Here is a 19,582-nt window from a genome sequence, read left to right as displayed (position 1 = left end):
AAGGCGTTTTTAGCACGAAAAAAACGGCATACTATAGTAAGGCGTTTTTAGCACGAAAAAAACGGCATACTATAGTAAGGCGTTTTGAGCACGAAAAAAACGACATAATATAGTAAGGCGTTTTTGGCACGAAAAAAACGACACAGTATAGAAAGGCGTTTTTAGCCGAAAAAAACGAAATAGGATAGAAAGGCGTTTTTAGCAGTGAGCACACTTGAATGCACCATTTGACTCCTCTCGCCTTCATTACACGAGGAAGTGATGCTTCCTCGGGTAGATGAGGAAGTGATGCTTCCTCGTGTTGCTTTCCATTGTGAGCAGACGTGTTCAATAAACATTTTTATTTTAAAAAGAGCGTGGTTTCGGTTTTCAAACAATTCGGTTTTCGAACAGCCTTCTGGAACGGATTATGGATGAAAACCGAGGTTTGACTGTATGTGCATTGCAACTGATCCCACTGACTGTACAAAGGGACAAAACCTTCACAAGTAATTGGTCTTGAAAAATATATTCATGCACTTTTAAGATTAAACAAGATTTATGAAGGAATTTTTAAACCATTCACACGAGCATATAAAATCTAAATGTAATCCCTGCCTACACCTTACAAACTAAGGAGAGTGCTATAATATGTGGAAAGAATAAAGTATTCACATGTCCTTAATAGCGTCTGCTGTGTTGGGTCTGTCTCAGTGACAGACTGAGGCTGCAGTTGTCTTCTTCTCTGCACAAAACAATGTTGTCTTTTCCTCTCATCAAAACAGTGTGTCCCTCTAGCGGATATTCCATGAATTGCACTTTATTAAAAATATTCATTCCGTGTCTTTTGTGCATTTTCACTTTTTGTGCATTTTTTCACTTTTAAATTATCCTGCGGGCGTGATCAAACCTCCTTGCGGGCCGGTTCTGGCCCGCGGGCCGTATGTTTGACACCACTGTTCTTGGCGATCGTGAATAAAGTGCAAATAAAACACCCATTACGCACACTACCAAAACGTGCAAGCCAACTTTATTCATTGTTCCAAGATGCTTTGTTGATCAGGGCAACTCCGCTGGAATAGTTGAGACGCAAGTCTCGTCTGGATGCTTGCGGGGTGCTCTCTGCTGGTCCCAACGGGTGCAGGGGCTGAAAAACCTGCAAAACCCAAAGGATCACGGTGAAATCAAACTTCGTTTCAGATTGGGGAGGAAACATCGGATGACTTTCTGAGGGCCCCGATAACTTTTCCCCCTCAAAGTATTCACTGTACATCGATCAACATGACCGCCCCCACCCTCCCCAAGGGAGGGTGCCGGCTCTCATCGTTCACTTCAAAGAGCTGGCTCTTTGTACCGGCTCGTTCGCGACCGACACATCACTACGCCGGAGGTTCACCTCCTAGCTCCCAGGGCTTCCCGGCAGGACTGGATCCGAGATGTGCCTCTGGATCTCCGGCACTTCAGAGGAGACCTCCAGGTGCTCGGGGAGGGAAGGGAAGCGCTGGGCGGTGCCCAAGATCCCCGGAGCCTCAGGCTGGGGCGGCGTCAGGGACATGGTGTCGTCCGAGGCGGCCGTCACGTGGATCCCGCTGGACAGCGAGTCCTTGGACTTGGACTCGGACTCTGGAGTCTAGGGTGGGGAAACAGAACATGTTGGACACACTTGGAATCCTAATATTGTTGTATTTATTACTTTTGGAAAAATTGACAATTTTATCTCGTCATTTTTCAACTTTAGTATTATAACCAGACTCATCGTGTATTCCAACTTTAGCGCTCGTCAGACACGCTCGGAATCACGCAATTAATCGGCGCGTGCGCGTACCTGTAGCAGCGAAGCGGCGCTGTCCATCATGGGAGGGACGGTGCAGAGGGTGGGCGGCGGTGCGTTGCCGTACAGGGCGGCGGCGGTGGCGGTGGGGAGGGGGCTGGGTGATACGGCGCTGTAGGCGGGCGGCACTGGGGCCATCTGACGCTGAAGTAGCTGCAGGATGACGGTGATGTCCGCCGTCATTCGGCTCTCCAGTCTGCAACAAGAACAATGAATGCGTACATTTTTTGAGCCTACCCTCCGCTACTCGCTGAAAATCTCCTCCAGTTGCTGTTTAGCGCACAGGCCAAAGACATCGTAAATATATTGCTTTGGTGGGCATCTGGTAGGATCTCTGTTCAACTGAGAGGAGGAGTTTCATTTAGTCAGGTCTTAATTTTATCGAACAGATGTGAAGAGGAAACATGTTTGTGTGTCTGGGAGATGCTTGATTACGTAATGACCTGGCAATTTTCGCATTTCACAGCAGTGCTTGCTTCATCCCTCATGAATAGTGTTACAACTGTTGCATTTAACCGTTATTTTAGTTTGTATGAATTAATTACAATCACTTATTTCGTATTTTTTTTTCCCCAGCAGGCAAGTGACATCAATTTGATGTTTTAAACATCAGATTCCCACTGGATTAGTGATTCATTTTGATGCGAGACCTGGTTGAATCGATATGATGAATTACATTTTAAAATAAAAAGGTCGAGTTTAAGCAGTGGGTCACGTGACTCGTGTGATCCGGTTTCTGTAGAAATCGAAAGTAAAACGTGAAGGAAAGAGCAAAAACCACTTGTAGATATTCAACTTTTTACACATATTGCCCGGTGAATATGATTAAGTTAGGATTGTATAACCCTTAGAAGTTCTAAGCTTCTTTTAACCAAATATGTGTTCTAAGTTATACCACATATTTGGTTAAAAGAAGCCTCCAATTCATCGCCAGATATGAAGGCTAAAACTGTCCACCAGATGTCGCTGTCGCATGGCCTCGTTCACCAACACGCACACTATGATGCGAATATACGCCACAATTTTGTTTTTTTTGGATTATTACACTGTCATATTGTTTCCTTGTCTTTTATCGATGTTAATTTACTTGTAGCCCCAGATTATATACTATCAACAAATATAAAAAATGTCGGAGTGACTTGCAGAAGGGGGTATAGCTCAGTGGTAGAGCATTTGACTGCAGATCAAGAGGTCCCCGGTTCAAATCCGGGTGCCCCCTTCAACAGGTTTTTATTATTAGAGGAATGAATAATTCTGTCCTAAGCCCGATCGTGAAAAAAATTTTCGTACCTGTTTTTAAAAAAAAAAAATAAATGAGAGAGAGAGAGCTCAAATCTCACCTGTTCAACTGTGACTGGAGCACTTCCAGTCTTGACCCGAGCTCACTGGGCCGGTCCTCAGAACAGGGGACAGGCTGGAAGCCGGTGGTCCTGGCCGCAGACGACGAGCGTCTCTGGGCCTCGGAATACTGGCTGGCCCGGCGGTCTGGCCAGTAGCCGTATAGGCCCGACATGCTGACTGGAACTGTGGCTGTAAGGATGATTGTCAGAACATAAACGTTGCACTTGACTCTGGATGAAGTTACTGTTCGTTCATTTATAGAGTAACATCTCACATGAGCAAACTCCAAAGTATGGTGTTGAGGAAATTCACAATGATAGCTTATCGGGACGATACAGAGATGGTGGCGGACGCTTCACCTGAGTATGGTGGCCCAGCGAGGTCAATAGGCTTCGCCATTCCAGGGCCGGATCTACCGTGCGGCAGGAGGTTAATGACGGCCGGTGGGTAGTCTCTGGCATCCCCTGCCGGCGGGGGGTACAGCTCCATTTTACTGCTACGCCTCATATGCTTCATCTCCTCGTCGCTGGACTCGGATGAAAAAGTGTCACTATTGCACTGCTCGTCCCAGCGCGGCGTTGAGACTTTGTGATGGTTGGCCATTGGACAAGACTGCTCGGCGTAGGTCTCCTCCTGCTCCGCGCCATCTGAAGAAGGATTTTTATTCTTTTTTTTAACTGACGTATGTACTGGGAGAGATTTTTTTGTTTTGTTTTGTTTTGTTTTTGGGGTAAAGGCAAGGTCGTCGCTCACGGTTGTGGCGTCGCGGGGAACCTCTGTGGTGCCTGCTGCGACGGTAGCCACATTCAGAGTCCTTGCTTGGCGTTGACAGATTTACCCGATCTGCCTGATACACAACACCTTCAGTAATGGACAAATATAGAATACAAATATAGAATACAAATGCAATACATTTTTGTGGGTCTACTCATGACAGACACGCCTACCAAGTTTCATATTATATTTTACATTTTCTGGTGGTCAACACCTCCATCAGGTGACACTCACATCTCTCAGGTTGAAGGTGACCTCTAAGTTGTGCCAGAAAGTGTCGGCAAAGTCAGGGTACATGTCCAGAACCTCCATCAGGTCGTCCCTCTGGATTTTATGAAGGTCGCAGTACGTCAGCGCCCGCACGTCGGCGCTGGACTTGCCGGGCCTGCCGTACATGCTGACGGACTCGCCGAAGATGTCGTTCTTTCCTGGACGTACGCATGAGATGGGATCCAAACCCAAACAAAACAAAAACACTGCGGTGAATGTTCTATTGGAAAAGGAGGCACCCGAGCGGGATTTGAGTGCCACTGCTATTGGTGATCAATGGTTCTGCGAAATGGAAGAATTAAATGGAGCTGTGCCCAAACACCCCTGGCGAGGCAATACGACAGCTCTGTGTGTGTGTGTGTGTGTGTGTGTGTGTGTGTGTGTGTGTGTGTGTGTGTGTGTCTCTTCATGTGCGTGCGCTTTGATGTGAAGGCGGAAAATGGAAAAAAAAAACCCCATTTGAATTAAATTGAGATTTAAATCAAATCACATTTGAATTTAATTTCAATGAATGAACTGTGAATGTTCCTTTTGAGGGATTAAAATTCATTTAAAATTTAAATCAAGTTTAAAATTGAATTTTAATTACATTTAAAATTTGAATTAAGTTTGCATTTTAACTTTCATTAACATTGAATGCAAATTAGATTTCAATTAGATTTACAGTTCAATTATTATTAAATTAAAACAACTGAATTAATTTGTCTCGACGTATCGAGATTAGAACAGTCAAACTGAATAAAAAAAATTCAATTCCATTTCATTTAAATTCAGGTTTACATTATATTATATTTACATGATAATCATATGAAAACTATTTGGCAGTTTGTTGGTCACAATGTAAACAGATGCTTCAAATCGCACAGATCTTGTTGGAACTTACAGGATCTTACATTGAAGAAAACGAGTCCATCATTTCGCTCTTCGGAGAATGTGTCAACGTCGGTGGAGTCCGAATTAAAGTCAAAGGAAGCGGGCATCGCACTCACCCAATATGGCCACCACCATGTCGTCGCGCAGGATCTCGATGGAGCCGTTGGAGATGAAATAAAGGGCGGTGAGGATGTCGCCGCTGTGCACCAGGGTGTCGCCGGGCGGGGCGTGGGTGGTCTTGAAACGGATGGCCAGGGCGCGCAGGCAGCCTTTGTTGGCGCCTCGGAAGGCTTTGCACTGCTGCATCAGCGTGCGGTTCAGATGCAGGCAGATGTCGGCCTGCAGGCACTCGGGGAAGCCCTTCAACACCTGGTGGGAAACACACAGGGTGCCTTTAAAATGCGGCTGTCAACACGCCGAAGGGACAAAAGACTTAGTATGCAGTCGAAGACGTGGCCCTGCGTAGAAGTTTCGAGAGGCAGTTTGCATACTCACGGCGTTCATGTCGATGCCGTTGGTGTAGGACCAGGCGTGCTGGAAGTACTCCTCCAGACGCTGCCGCAAGCCACCGGGAATTTGGTGGAAGCGGATGAACTCTTTGACGCGCAGCATCTGCGTGTGGTACCGCGCCGTGCCTGAGTAGAGCCTCTGGATGATGGCCGAAACGTTGCCAAAGATGCTGGCGTACATCAGAGCTGCGTCAAAGGGAAGGGAGAAAGTTGAGCACAAAGAAAGGTAAAAAAACGAAGAAAAAAAAAACTATTCCTTGAATGAAACACCAAAAATACAAAAAGAAAAAGCACAAAAAAAGAAAACACAAATGATGAAAACAATATGATAACATTAAAATAAAAACAAGAGAAAAAGAAAATATAAATGTCAATAGTATATAAATAAAAACAATGCAAAATAACAAACACAAATAATAGTGAAAAATATTAATAAACATGTCTAAACTAGAAAAAAAATAAGAAAAACAATTTTAAAAATATGTAAAAAATGAATACATGCTAATTAAAGTTCACAGAAAAATAAATAAAGCGAAATAATTGTTTTCACTAAAACGCAGAGGGACTCACATCCAATGAGCATGACGCAAATGGAGAAGATCTTTTCGGGGTTGGTATTGGGCGAAACATTTCCGAAGCCGACGCTGGTGAGGCTGCTGAAGGTGAAGTAGAGCGCCGTCACGTACTTGTCCTTGATGGACGGCCCCGACGCCGCGTCGCTGTCGTTGTACTGCTTGCCGATCTGCTCGGCCAGGTTGTCCAGCCAGCCGATCTTCATGACCCCAACGCGGGCCGAGCTGGTGCGTTCCACGTTGCCGATGGCGTACCAGATGCACGCCAGCCAGTGGGCGATCAGGGCGAAGGTGCACATGAGCAGGAAGAGCACGGCCGCTCCGTACTCCGAGTAGCGGTCCAGCTTGCGGGCCACCCGCACCAAACGCAGAAGCCGCGCCGTCTTCAGAAGGCCGATCAGCGTGGTGGTCTGCGGCTGGGGAGGCAGATGCCATCTCGTTACTGCAGTCAACTCGAAAAATATTCATTGGCAAAAGGGTTAGAGCACGACTGTGCTTTGCGTTGTATTAAGCTAGCAGAAGGAAAAGTTCTGCGGTTGTTTTAAATGCAATTTCTCTTTTTTTGATGTTTAGTTTGACGGTGAACATCCACAGGGAATGCTAATAATATATCGACTGTAATTTTCTTTTATTAAAGATGATTACCTGCCAAACTGCTTCTTGTGAAGTGAGTTGAATTAACTGCCATCATACGGCACTCTAAAAATGTTTGCTCTAAAGTCAAAGCAACAAATTCATCCAAGCGATCTATAGGTGGAAAAATTTGCAAGTCGGGTCAAGGCACCATTTTTTTCCATACCTCCTCCGAGCCGGAGCGGAAGATGAGCAGATCGAAGGGTATGGCGGCCACGATGTCGATGAGGAACCAGCCCTTGAAGTAGTGCTGGGCGATGCGTCCCGGGTGGCTGACCACTTCATCGTTGTGGTTGACATAGGTGGTCCGGAAGTTGATGAGGATGTCCACGATGAACATGACGTCCACCACCAGGTCCACTACGTTGAGAGGGTTGCACGTGTAGCCGCACGTCCGCCGCCGATCCTCCTCCACCTCGTTGAGAAGAAAGGCGGCCGAGTAGGGCGTGAAGATGGCCGTGTAGATGACCAGCAGCAGGATGAGCCAGTCCCACATGGCCTTGAAGGGGCTGTAGTGCAAGATGGTCCAGCGGTGGATGCGCGGGGCTTGCAGCTTGTACTCGGGAAGCACGTCAGCGCCCAGCGACAGAACCTTACCGCCAAGAAAGCCATTCATTAACACCATATAGGCTCACTAAATTAGGTACACCTACTTGCACACTGTCTAAAACCAGGACCACTTTCACCTGCTGCTGTCCCGACCATATGACCCGATTTTGGTCCTGACAAGCAGTAAGTGATGCACAGGTGGATCCATAAAGGGCCCCTAGTATGTTACAGGGCCCTGAAATGAATTGAAATGTAGAGAAACGTCAATCTAACAGGTCACTAACATGTTAACCCTTTCATGCAACCTGTAACCTGATAAACTGTCCAATGGATTAACCGTTGTCCCCAAAAGGGTTAATCATGCGAAATTAAGTGGTTCGGGGATTTTGAGGGATCTGGGTCAACTAAATCACATATTTAGGCCATTTAAGACCAAGTCAGGTGAAGTTATGAATACATGATAAGAAATGACAATACATGATGAGAAAGGAGGGACATTTTGCATATCTTGCAACAAAGCCGAAACTCCATTTGAGCAAATAGACCATGGGCAAAAATGCCCAAAACAACAATTTCGAATATGAAACTAGTGTCAGCAAACCCGAAAGAACAATTTAGACAAGTCGTAAATAGGGGACAAAACCAGGGCTGCCTATTCCGATCAGATATTGCCTCACTATAGAGGGCTCCGTCCTTTTAGCAATTACCCACAATGCACTACCGGCGGCCATATTGGAAGGCTGTTATAAACAAGCCATACTTGTTTATAACAAGCCATACTTGTTTATAACAGCCCTCCAATATGGCCGCCGGTAGTGCATTGTGGGTAATTGCTAAAAGGACGGAGCCCTCTATTACCCTCTACTTAACGAGTCCCAACAGTGAGCAGTGTGCAATGATCTTAATCCTGGAGAACATTGAATAATTGATCGAAGAGCAAAATGATGTCACTAATATGATATGTAGCAGCTTGCAGTGAGACCGCATCAATCTGATGCTTTTCCTGCGCTGGCCAGGCTACTTTGCATTGTACTTTGCATGATGTCATTCGTGGCGATGAAGCTCAACTGCTGCCTGCGACGCACGTAACTTGTAAATTCTCTCCCAGGAACCACAAGTAGCTTATTAATGATCTGTTCCCACTGGCCGAGCTCCTCGCTGAAAATAACCACCTAGGGAGAGGTCACACGCATTCTAAAATGTGACAGCGAATTCGGACCTTGACTACATTTGGGAACGAAGCTAAAGGGGTCAGCGAAAGGATGTTTCGATGACAGAACAATGCTGGCGTGGGTTTTAAATCTTGTTTAAGCGACACTAGGGGGAGCTGATGGGCCGCTGTGACCTGCTGAACACCATGTGGATGGGCGACATGCTAATGAGAGTGTAAACACAAGGTTCACTCATCCAACAAGTTATCGATGTGCTGTGTTTTGTAATGACCAATAGAAGTCCCCCCCCCCCCGTGTCGCATGCAACCTGTCAGCTCATTATAATTAACATGGCATTCGTTCATGTCTGCATGGGGCTCGTGTTTGATACATGACAGTTTGGGAAAGTACATTTTGAAGGCAAGAAAACTTCCCCAAAAAAGAAATTTGGGGCAAATAAACTGTTGGTGAACAAGTTAAAATAACAGTTTGGACGAGTAAGCAGGGAGCATTGAAGCCCAAATGACAATTTGGGCAAGGAAACTGGTTCCAACAAGATCAAAAACTGCAATTTGAGCCAAGTAAACGGTGGACAACCGAATCAATAAAAACCCAAAAAATTCAGCACGGCGGACAACAAGGCCAAAAGGTCAAATTCAACAAGTAAAATCTGGGCAACGAAGCCGAAATGACAATTCAGGCAAATAAAACAAGGGGAAAATGAAAGGAAAAAAAATAACATGGATGAGCTGACGTGGTCACATGACAACAACATGCCCTGGCTTCCTGTTCCTCACTTGTCAGCTTCATATAGAAACGAGGAGCATCTGAAGAACACCTTAGCAGTAAGTAAATGGTGTAAGTGTGTAGTTATGAAAAAATAAATAAAATCACTCACAGGCTGTAGTTTCTGCTTGAAGCTCATGTTGACACGTACTTCATGCTAACCAGAGAGAGAGAGAGAGAGAGAGACAGCAACCTCCGTCCGTCCATCTACATCCCTCCCTCAACAACATTCCTCCCCCCTTTGCTTTCTCTCCGTCCCTCTCTGGCCCCCTGCGTTAGGCCCAGCCCAGATTTAAAAATAAAGAAATAAATAAATGGCCTCTGTGTGGCATTATGTCACCACAATATGATACATGACAAAATGAGGTGATACATTGTGGGCGAAAAAAGTCAAAAGTAACATTTTAGACCTTTCCGGGACAGCGGTTACTACAGTGGACAGCTTATCAGGTTATGAGGTGGATGAAAGGGTTAAACAAGAAAAACGGTTGACGATAAAGCCAAACAAGGAGGCAAAAAATAAATACAATAAAATTGGGTACAACACAGCCAAAACGACCATTTGGGGAGGTAGACCAGGGGGCGACAATTCAGCCAAGCTGGCATGTAAATGTTGGGCAACAAAGCCCAAACTACGACAAGATAAGTACACTGGGGACAAGGAAGCCAAAATGACACTTTAGTCAAGTAAACCGGGGCAGCAAAGCCAAAAACAACAATTTGGGTCAATAAACTGTGAACAGCAAAGCCAATATGACAAGTCAAACTCATTTTTTGTCACGGGGCACATTGTAGTTACAATTTCCCTTGGAGGGCCGTTATGACTGTGAATTTTGTAAAACGCGGCACCCCAAGCCATGGGGTGCCGCGCCCTCACACACACATACACGCACGCACACGCGCGCACGTACGCGCACACATAAATCCGGGCGTTCCTGCTCGATCACGCCATTGCAGACTAATCCATAGTGGCGAGGATCAATGGCAACCTTCATTTCTCTTTTGTAAGGTGCCAATCGAAACTCAATTAAGCAGCCGACAATTTTTTATGGCGCGACGCCACAACATCCGACGTAAAGGCAATTTTTTTCATCGCCGTTTTCACCGTGAAGCGGCCATGTTTCAGGAGTGGAGAGTTCGCCTGCAAGGTGGGTACATGGAAACGCTGTCCTCCATGTCCATTAGCTCACGAGGCCAAGGTCACTCACTGCCAACCGGCCAGCCAGCCAGCCAGGCAACGCTACTCGATGGGCACACACAGATGTCACACTCTTATCTCGCTTTTTTTATATATATATATATATATATCAATGTTGGAAAGCAAACAAAACCAAAAAATGACAGTTTTTGGCAACTGACCTTGGGGTAGCAAAAGCCAAACGGGCAAGTAAAAAAGGGGATATAAACCCAGATTGACAAGAAAAATGAGGGCAACAAAGCCAAAACAAGTTTGGAGAAGTAAAGTGGGCGACAAAGCCAAAGTGACAAGTAAACTGGGCCAACGGAGCTAAAGTGACAATTTACCAAGGTTACAAAGTCAAATTGACAGTAAACGGGGCGACAAAGCCCCGCCCAAAAAATAATAAATTGACCAAGCGCACTGGAGGTAACTATGACAAATTGGGTTCAAGGAGATCAAATTGAAAAGTAAACTGGTAGCCCAAAAAAAAATAATAATTATCATAATAATTTCAATCGACTCTGGGGCAACAAATCCAAATCGACAAGTAGGCCAGGGCAACAAAGTCAAGTTTGGAAGTAAACAAAAGGCAACAAAATCAAATTGGCAGTTAAACCGGCCAACAAAGCCAAACTGACAAGGGGAGGCAACCGAGCCAAACAGAAAAGTAAACAAAGGTAATTTCATGACACAGAATCTCCGAGAAGCTCTGGGCGACATTTTTCTTTTTCTATCCAACTGACATCCAGCTGCTTTCCTCGGAGATTATGAGAGCTTTCCCTTTGTCGAGGTGCTTTTTGACACCGCGGCGGCGATGTGGAGGCGACACGGTGTGCACAGCGTGAAGACGCATGTCACACCTCAGGTGAGATTATTTCTCCCCGCGCGTCATCCGGCGTCCCTGCCGAGTAGCCCGAGGCGGCCCTCCATTTATAGACACACTTGTGTGTGTGTGTGTGTTTGTGTGGGTGTTTGCATATGTGAATGCAGGAGAGCAGTGATACTTAATGACCTCAACCTGTCACAAACACACACACGCGCGCGCGCACGCACGCACGCACGCACGCACGCACGCACGCACGCACACACACACACACACACACACACACACACACACACACACACACACACATATATACACCGGGAGGAAAAAGCAAGTGAGAGTGAGAGTTGTTCTCACAGTAGGTAGTGGAGGAGCAGAAAGTCGAAATATAAATGTCACTTGCACCTCCAGCTCCAAGATAAACGATAATGAGAACACGAAAAAAAAAAAACCCTCAGCCAAGGCTAGAACATTTGTCCCCTGCCAAATCACCGAATGTAGGACCTTAAAAGGTAAAAGCAGCTCAAACTTTGATTCAAAAGGGGACAACATGTAATATAAACAAGCAGTTTGATGATTTTTGATGTTGTGATTACACTGTGTTTAAATGCTTAATCTGGATCCAATCTGGACTAAAATTTTTGTTTTGCAAATTTCCCCACTGGGGAAGTAATAAATATTACCTTAAATTATATTAGACTAGGTTGTAAAAAAAAATGTCTAAAAAACATTGATTTACTGAATTACTTCTTTCCATTGGATTTCACATGTTGCGTTTACACTGTCGTAAATGCTCAATCCGGATCAGATCTGCACTAAACTTGGTGTGATATTCTAGATAAAATCGGAAGAACAACCAAGGAAGGCCAAACAAGGAAGGTATCCTGTTAAGTAGAAAAACACCGATTGCACTTTCAGTCAGTGTTCAACCTGGATCAGATCTGGATTACAATTTGGCGCAATATGACAGTTTACACAAAGCAAATTTCTTTGACACAAGATAAGATTTGAAACGGACACAGAATATTGCCAATAATAAAGAAAGACAAAGAAATAAAATATCTCATTAGCCTGGAAGCATAATTGGCTAAATCAATTAAAAAGAAAAAAGAAAAAAAGTGCTTGTGAAAAAATTTCTGAAACCCTTTAAATAGTATTTATAATATCCAATCATAATCTCCCTGGTGGAGGAAAACAAGGACTTCTGATCTCACCTGTGTTACCTGCGTCACCTTCTCAGTAACATTCTGTGTTCTGTCTTTGACTTTGCTGGGCGCGATGATCTCAATCTCGCCGGGCGACGGGGGTCTGACGCGGTCCGAGCCGAAGGTGAGCGTCACCTGCGGGATGCGCCCAATAGCCCGGTGCCTCATCAGGTCCGAGTCCGAAGTGGAGTTGGCGCCGCTCGGCTTCAAATCTGCACAAAAGCAAAAAAAAAAAAAAAAAAGTGTCTTTGGTGTTGCTTTTGTTCTTCTTTTCTCCGTGTGAGCGTACTTCGTTTTGTTCACATCTTAACGAGTGCTTCTACTGTCAGACTCACTGCTGTTAGTCCGGGCATCTCCGAGCCGAGGGCTCAACTCTGTTTTCATCCCGTCAATGTCGTCGAGAGACGAGGCCCGTCGCAGGCTGCGCATGCTTTCCCGCGAGCTGCTTCGAGATATGGTCCCCCGAGGTACCGGCAGGCCCGGCAGGTCCAGGCGGTCCGTCAGCAGGGAGCGGCGCTTGGCGCAAGACTGGGCGGCGAGTGAGGGAGGATCCAGGTCTTGCTCTATAAGGGCCTCAGTCTCGGACTGCATACAGCTCTCTTTAGACGGGATGCGGAAATCCTTCAGGGGGACTTCCTCACTGTTGGGCTTAAAAAATGATTTTTAAAAAAAATATTTCATATATATACACACACACACTTATAGCTGAATGGATTGTTTTCAAAAAGTTTTGAAAGACTAGTGAGCGTGAGGCAGCAAGAAAAGGAATGTGTGTGTATATGTGAGCGTGTGTGTGTGTGTGTGTGTGTGTGTGTGTGTGTGTGTGTGTGTGTGTGTGTGTGTGTGTGTGTGTGTGTGTAAATGTGTCTGCCGTGACAGAGTGTGTTTCCGGATTGGTCGCTCATGGATCCTGTCAGGAAGTGATATCCTTCAAAAAAAAACACAGCGGAGACGTCCAAACACGAGCGAGCGGCTCGTTTGTTTTTCATTTATCTCTTTGATGGCTTTTTCCCCTTTAAACAATTCCCCGCAGCTGTAGAAGGGCCCTTTCACATGGGATTTCATGTGAGGGGACCACAAAAAGGAAGCCTTTGTTGCCTCTGAATGATCACAGTGTTGTTGGTTTTTTTTTTTAAACAGTAAAAATTGAGCATGATTAAACATATGACAATAAAGTTGTACTTGACTTGATATTTATTGCATATAAAGTTCTCTTACCTGCAAGTAGTCCACCACTACACCCTCAAACTGATCTTTGGAGAGCGACTGCCGCCGCATAGGGCGCAACACCGGCAGTCGCATCTTCAATCTGCGATTCTGACCTGAGAAAGACAATCCACAGTGAACAATTAATTTTTTCAAATGCTTCAATATGAAACAGTTGGTGCATCATGATTAATGAATTGCAGCACCTTCGGTTGTGCGTGACATGGCCGCCAGGGGGCAGTGTAAAACACAAACACTCCACAATTGTCAGCGACTACGTGAGTTTCAATAATATTTCACAGAAGATAAAGAATATATGCCTGTGAGTATTGCGATAGTGTCTGTGTACGTGTGCTGATGCACCATTTGTGTTCAAATATCCATGAAAGTGCTCACAGTAGAGCCAGCCTTGACTGACTCGCTGCCTGAATCCGGACTTCTTGAGCAGCGGGTCGACGAGCTCCTGGAAGTCCAGGATGAACATGATGACGACGCCTTCCTCGTTCTTCACTGGAACGATGTCCACCATGCACGGCCTGCACGTGCCTGTCATTTGATGGCATTGTGTACCAGTTTACACGGGAGGGACGAAATCACATTTGTGCAAGTCACAAGCAAGTCTCAAGTCGTAACCTTCAAATTTCACGTTAAAATTAAAATAACTTTCGCAAGTGATAAAGGAGCTATTTGACGAGAAGATGGACAGGTGTTTTGGTACCTTCCTTGGCGTAATAGAGGATCTCCACCTTGCGCTCCTCAGAGCCGAGGAGGGCCTGAGCTAGCTGCGCCAGGGCGCTCTTCATGGTGCCGGGCCCCACCAGGAACTGGCATGTGCATGGCTGCTGCATGATTTCGGCCCGCGTGAAGCCGAACATCTGACAGAAGGCCTCGTTGCAGAAGATGATGCCACAGTTCTTCATCTGCGCATTGGCAATCACAAACTTGCGATCTGAAACGACCATGTGGACCAGGTTTAGCATTAGCCACTCCAAGGCTTTAAAGATCAATTATGAACTTAATGTGTCACTCATGTCAAGTACAAGATATTCACTTCGCTTGTCCAGTAACAACACAATAGGTCGGCTCGCTATTAATACAGTCAACAATCATGTGGAGTGGAACTAATGAAGTGGAGCTTTCCAGGCTGCTTAGCATCACAATGATTCCTGAGAGACCGCAACGGAGCAGCTGAACACTTAACAGAGGGACTTGTGTGGAAATGTCAACACTTCTGTATACGTATGCTGCACGTTGCTATTTCAGTACTATACAGTTAATTCAGATTAAAACGAGGCATTTGATCTTCATAATACAATATTGGATTTCAAAATGATGATGTTACCATTTGTGCTTGAGTTCTGTTGTGGGAAAAGCTCGAGAGTATATATATATATATATATATATATATATATATATATATATATAATATGTATATATAAAATACACTGTATCCCCAGCAGGTGAGCGCGGTGCCTAGCAACCGCTAAGTGACAATGGAGGGTTTCAAAGTGCCAGTATGTGGAACAGAGGAACATGTGATGTAGCTCCGGAGGCACAAGGGGATTGCGGGTAACCAGAGTGACATCGCAATCAAAGGCGAGTACATCTCGGTCGTGTTCATTGAAGTCGGCGGTTAAAAGGCTCCAAAACAGAGCTGGCCAGCGCCGATTCGGCCGCCTGTGTCGCGCACACGTCTGCCTTTAAGAGCGGCTGCGACGTTAGCATTAGCTTACATTACTTATATCAAATATTTTGATGATGTTTGAACTGTGTTTGAAGATGGGACATTCCTTTGGAATCTTGGCAATACCACTCGTTATTAAATTGCAGCCTAATTTCTAATCATGGAAAATTTGTGTGAGCGACTAGGGTGTGCTATGACTTTTTTTTAGTCCTGACACTTAACTGCTTTTAACCCTTTCAGGGACAGCGGTCACTACAGTGGACAGCTTATCATGTGATCAGGTTACAGGGTGCATGAAAGGGTGAAAAAAATACAACATTTGATTTTGTCGGGAAAGGAGATCGAAAGTTGAGTCTGAAACAGAAAAGCAATGATGTGATGGTATCGTCTCAGCCAATCAGATTGTCGTGATATCACACTGTAAGTTTTATGACATGCTGTGATGTGTTAACCGGCGTCAGAGTCAACAATTCATGTTTTTTTTCCCTTCATCTTTTTGGTAACTTCTTCACTTCAGCATTGAAGAGGAGTGACATTCCAAAATAAATGCAGACACAATTCAAAACAAAACGAATGTCTTGATCTAGAGCGGTGCACTATTACTTTTGTTCCTGTCCTGACACTTACGGCTTTCGAAAAATTTAACGCGCAAAGTTCAAAGAAAGAAAAATGTGTCTCATATTTTTCTCAGTCCTGAGAATGTTGAGATATTTGAGTTTTCCTTCATTTAAAGGGGACATACATGCAATTAACATTAAACAAGATATGAGGTTTAAGATCAGAATTAGGTTGTAAAGATTCACACGTTCAGTGACTTACTTTGCTCGTCGAATTTCCTGATGATGGTATCGAGGTAAGTGTTCTGGAGGGCAACGTGACCGCGTCTCACCGGCATCTTGACAGCGACGATGATGAAAACACATCAAGCTTCTAAATCAGCATCGGGAAGCGCCGAATTTAAAGTCAAATTAAAAGAAGTGCACGTGCAAAGCTGCTGAGGGATTGGGTTGCTGATGCTGCCTGGAGAATGATGATCTTGATGATGAAGGTTGTTTGCCACAGTGACAAGGGAAGCTGGTTGTCACGCGCTGAGTTAAAAATAAAAAAGGAGGAAAAGTTCACTAAAGTACAGTTTAATTTCAGAGACTTGAGCTGCAGTTAAAAATGAAAAAAATACATAAAACGACAGGAAGTTTTCGCCTTTTGTTTAACGACATTCTCTGTCAAGTTTGTCCGCTAAGAAAGTGCGCAGAAGAAAGAGAAGCTCATCTCGGCCAAAAATTGGTCCCATCTCCTGTGTGCTGCTTTCCACCGTCCCCCGCGGGTCCTCACAAGCCACCGGCGTCAAGCCAGCAAGTACACAGCGGGGTGGAAATAGCCAGCAGGCAGCCTTTCAAAATAAGAGTTTATCAGGGTTGATCGCTCGATCTCGTTTGAGACCCAAAATGCGTTCTGAGCATATATGGATCCAGAAAACGACCCTACAAAATGAATACAAGTTGAACATCGTTTCAAATTCGTTGTTCGTCTCTACATGCTCGTAGTGTAGAAAAGAGGTACAGAAAATGGATGGATGTCAGGATAATACTGAATGGCCGGATGATGTAAGTAGATGCATATATGAAATGTTTTTACAGGAATTAATTATGAAGAGATACACAATGATTTCGTGCGTGTTCGTGCGTTTTATTGTGAAAGTCTAGATGTGCGGTTGTGTTGGCGGTTTGGCTTGACAGTGGTCCTGTCGGTGACAGATTGCAGACCCACCTCAGTCTGCTTCACTCCATATCACAGCTCTGAAAATAGCAGCATCTTCCACGTGCGCCCCTGCCATCGCACTTGTACCGCGATAAGCCGCCATGTGTGTGCCTGTGTATCAAGTTGAGCACAACAAAAGGAAAACAATGGCAAAGTTTTTCACCTTCAATCCATCCTGATCCCACAGCGACACTCACTTAGCATCCCGGTGGCATTCTGAAATAGAACAGACGCTCTATGAAAGGTCGCTGACAGGAGAGGGAGATGAACATTTTCTCACATGTGTGCAGCATAGTTAGCTTAGCTTAGGCTAATTAAAGTTATTGGCGAGGCCCATTGTGTTTCCCTTAATTTTTTTGTCCTCTAACCCGATAACATTAGCTCACATCTAATTTCGTAGTCCAAAAAGGTTGTCTGAAGTTGAAAATGTTGGTGCATTGGGCCATTGTTTTATAAGTTACATTGTCCAGGTCTAAATTTCATCTGTTTAACATATTTAGCTTAGCATCCTCTTGTGTTTCAGGTAACACAAAATTTATTGTCCTGTAACACGTGTTACACTATAGCTAAAGCTAAAAACATTGGATCATGGAAGTCCAAAAGAATTCCCGCCTGCCATGTCCGTCTTGGAATGTTTGTGACTTTTGTCGTCCTTCTCGCCTACATGGCGGTCTGTCAACACCTCACAAACCAAAACGCACCATCCAGACACCCCTCGCCCCCTGTTTCACCTCTTGCCCGCTGGACCTGATGGGAACCAAAACGTTTGAACGGACTTGGAGACTTTTTATCAGGATGGAATTCCTTCAGCACCATCGTCGCCCTGAGAGACTTCATTCCTCTGATAAGAGCTGGACACAATACGTACAACTGTACTCTAAACATACACACATGAGTACAGAGTGTCTTATTCGTTTGTTATCGACTTTTTTTTTTTTTTTTGCGGTTGAAGATGCAGGTAGTTTCATGCAGGAACAGATTTCGAAAGGGGGAAAAATTGTCCTGGCGTCCAAGGAAGCATCGTACCAGATGCCCAAGCCACTTCACCTGGCTCCTCTCGATGTGGAGGAGAAGCGGCTCGACTCTGAGCCCCTCCTGGATGACACTTGAAAAATGAGATGCAAATGCCTTAAATATTATCGCTCTGTCACCATTTTACAAATAATGCTTTAGTTTACTTTTGACATTGGTTGACTTATTTTTTTACTTGTATAGCAATTAAGAATGCCCAATTTCTATTTAAACAGTGACGGTTGCGCAACAGCATGATTTTGATCTAGGACCAAATTTCTGCTTCGTGTTAGAAAAACATGACCAAAAAAAAAAACAAGTGTGTGTGTGTGTGTGTGTGAGTGTGTGTGTCACAGCAAAGCAAAGATTGTCTTTTGGTTGTGTCATGATGAGCCGCAGCACAGAAATAATCATCCTCTATTCATACCTGGCAAGAGACACACGAAAAACGCCTCCTCAGTTTTCACATGGGAGGGTGATTGGGGGAGTCTTTACATGAAGCTTCAAATAAAACTAGCGTCACCATGGCCACAGCTACAGACGGAGCAAACCTCTCATTAGCGGTTGTGGATCACTATAGTCTCCCTTCTTTCTATCTGCAGACTGTCAAAAAAGATAAGCGCTAACGACCACCATATTATGCCCTTCGATGTCACGCCACACTTGAACATACGCAGTCCACGTCAATCCCGCAGCTCACTTTCATGCCATTAAAAAAATACAACACGACACATTTTAGACATTTTCCCCCAAACTCTCTTTTATTCTGGAAGGCACTTTGTGTACGTAAGGACATTAAAGTCCGTTAAACTCTGCTTTCTGTGAAATACATTTTGACGTTGCACTGCAAGTCCCGTCATGATACAACATCGCTAAACAGAAACATAAATGAACATTGTCTAATAACGTCTAAACTAGCTCATGCTCATTTGTTCACCCCACTTGTTTTCCCAAGCATTTAGCTTCCCCATTCAATCATTTGTTAAAACATTAGGTACACCTGCAAATAACATCCAATACAACAACCGTCAGGGGGGAAAAAAAAGCTATAAATAATTATGCTTTGAATGATTGTAATATTTTGACACAACTGGCTAATCAAAATATGAGGAAGAGTCTTTGCATGACCAACCGCAACAAAAATAAATTGACACCTGATATAAATTCTATATCTACACACAATAAGATTCCGTTTATTTTATTTGTATAAATATTAGTCTAAAATAAAATACTTTTTTTTGTTCTTATTTTTGCTTCCTGTTACTGTAGCTGTCAATAGCTTAGTTAAAAAAAAAAAAAAAAAAAACTTACATGGCGCAGGTGTACCTAATGTTGCGGCTGATGCCTGGACACCGCCCATTGGTGAACAAAGTCGTCATTTGGCTCAACCAACAAACCTCGACATGCTTTTGAATTATATCTGAAAAGCAAGAAGAGAAATGTCATT

General features: G+C 44.5%; 1 protein-coding gene and 1 non-coding gene across 2 annotated transcripts; one reads left to right on the top strand and one right to left on the bottom strand.

Annotated features, from left to right (window-relative positions):
• Nucleotides 1-1,096: 1,096 nt before the first annotated feature.
• On the bottom strand, nt 1,097-18,822 carry kcnh6a (potassium voltage-gated channel, subfamily H (eag-related), member 6a). The gene is made up of 19 exons (XM_019897322.1): nt 18,563-18,822; nt 17,134-18,001; nt 16,186-16,756; nt 14,401-14,631; nt 14,079-14,228; nt 13,695-13,798; nt 12,812-13,124; nt 12,486-12,688; nt 6,949-7,374; nt 6,148-6,565; nt 5,564-5,763; nt 5,185-5,437; nt 4,160-4,353; nt 3,905-3,998; nt 3,511-3,798; nt 3,151-3,340; nt 1,805-2,006; nt 1,374-1,609; nt 1,097-1,136 (listed from the first exon to the last, which is right to left on the bottom strand). The coding sequence occupies exons 3-18, from the start codon at nt 16,259-16,261 to the stop codon at nt 1,379-1,381; spliced, it is 3,573 nt and encodes a 1,190-aa protein (XP_019752881.1). The 5' UTR covers nt 16,262-16,756; nt 17,134-18,001; nt 18,563-18,822; the 3' UTR covers nt 1,097-1,136; nt 1,374-1,378.
• Nucleotides 2,958-3,029, top strand: trnac-gca (transfer RNA cysteine (anticodon GCA)). Its single transcript has one exon. It is a non-coding gene; the product is annotated as a tRNA-Cys (tRNA).
• Nucleotides 18,823-19,582: the final 760 nt, after the last annotated feature.

The sequence above is a fragment of the Hippocampus comes genome, unplaced genomic scaffold (assembly GCF_001891065.2).
Source record: "Hippocampus comes isolate QL1 unplaced genomic scaffold, H_comes_QL1_v1.1 scaffold10, whole genome shotgun sequence".
NCBI lineage: Eukaryota > Metazoa > Chordata > Actinopteri > Syngnathiformes > Syngnathidae > Hippocampus > Hippocampus comes.
This window is presented reverse-complemented; position numbering and strand designations above follow the sequence as displayed.

Coding starts and splice junctions, on each gene's coding strand:
- kcnh6a (XM_019897322.1), bottom strand. CDS start 16,261: ATGCCGGTGAGACGCGGTCACGTTGCCCTCCAGAACACTTACCTCGAT. Junction 13,799..14,078: donor CAGTCAAGGCTGGCTCTACT/GTGAGCACTTTC, acceptor TGTCTTTCTCAG/GTCAGAATCGCAGATTGAAG. Junction 1,610..1,804: donor GCGCCGCTTCGCTGCTACAG/GTACGCGCACGC, acceptor TCCCCACCCTAG/ACTCCAGAGTCCGAGTCCAA.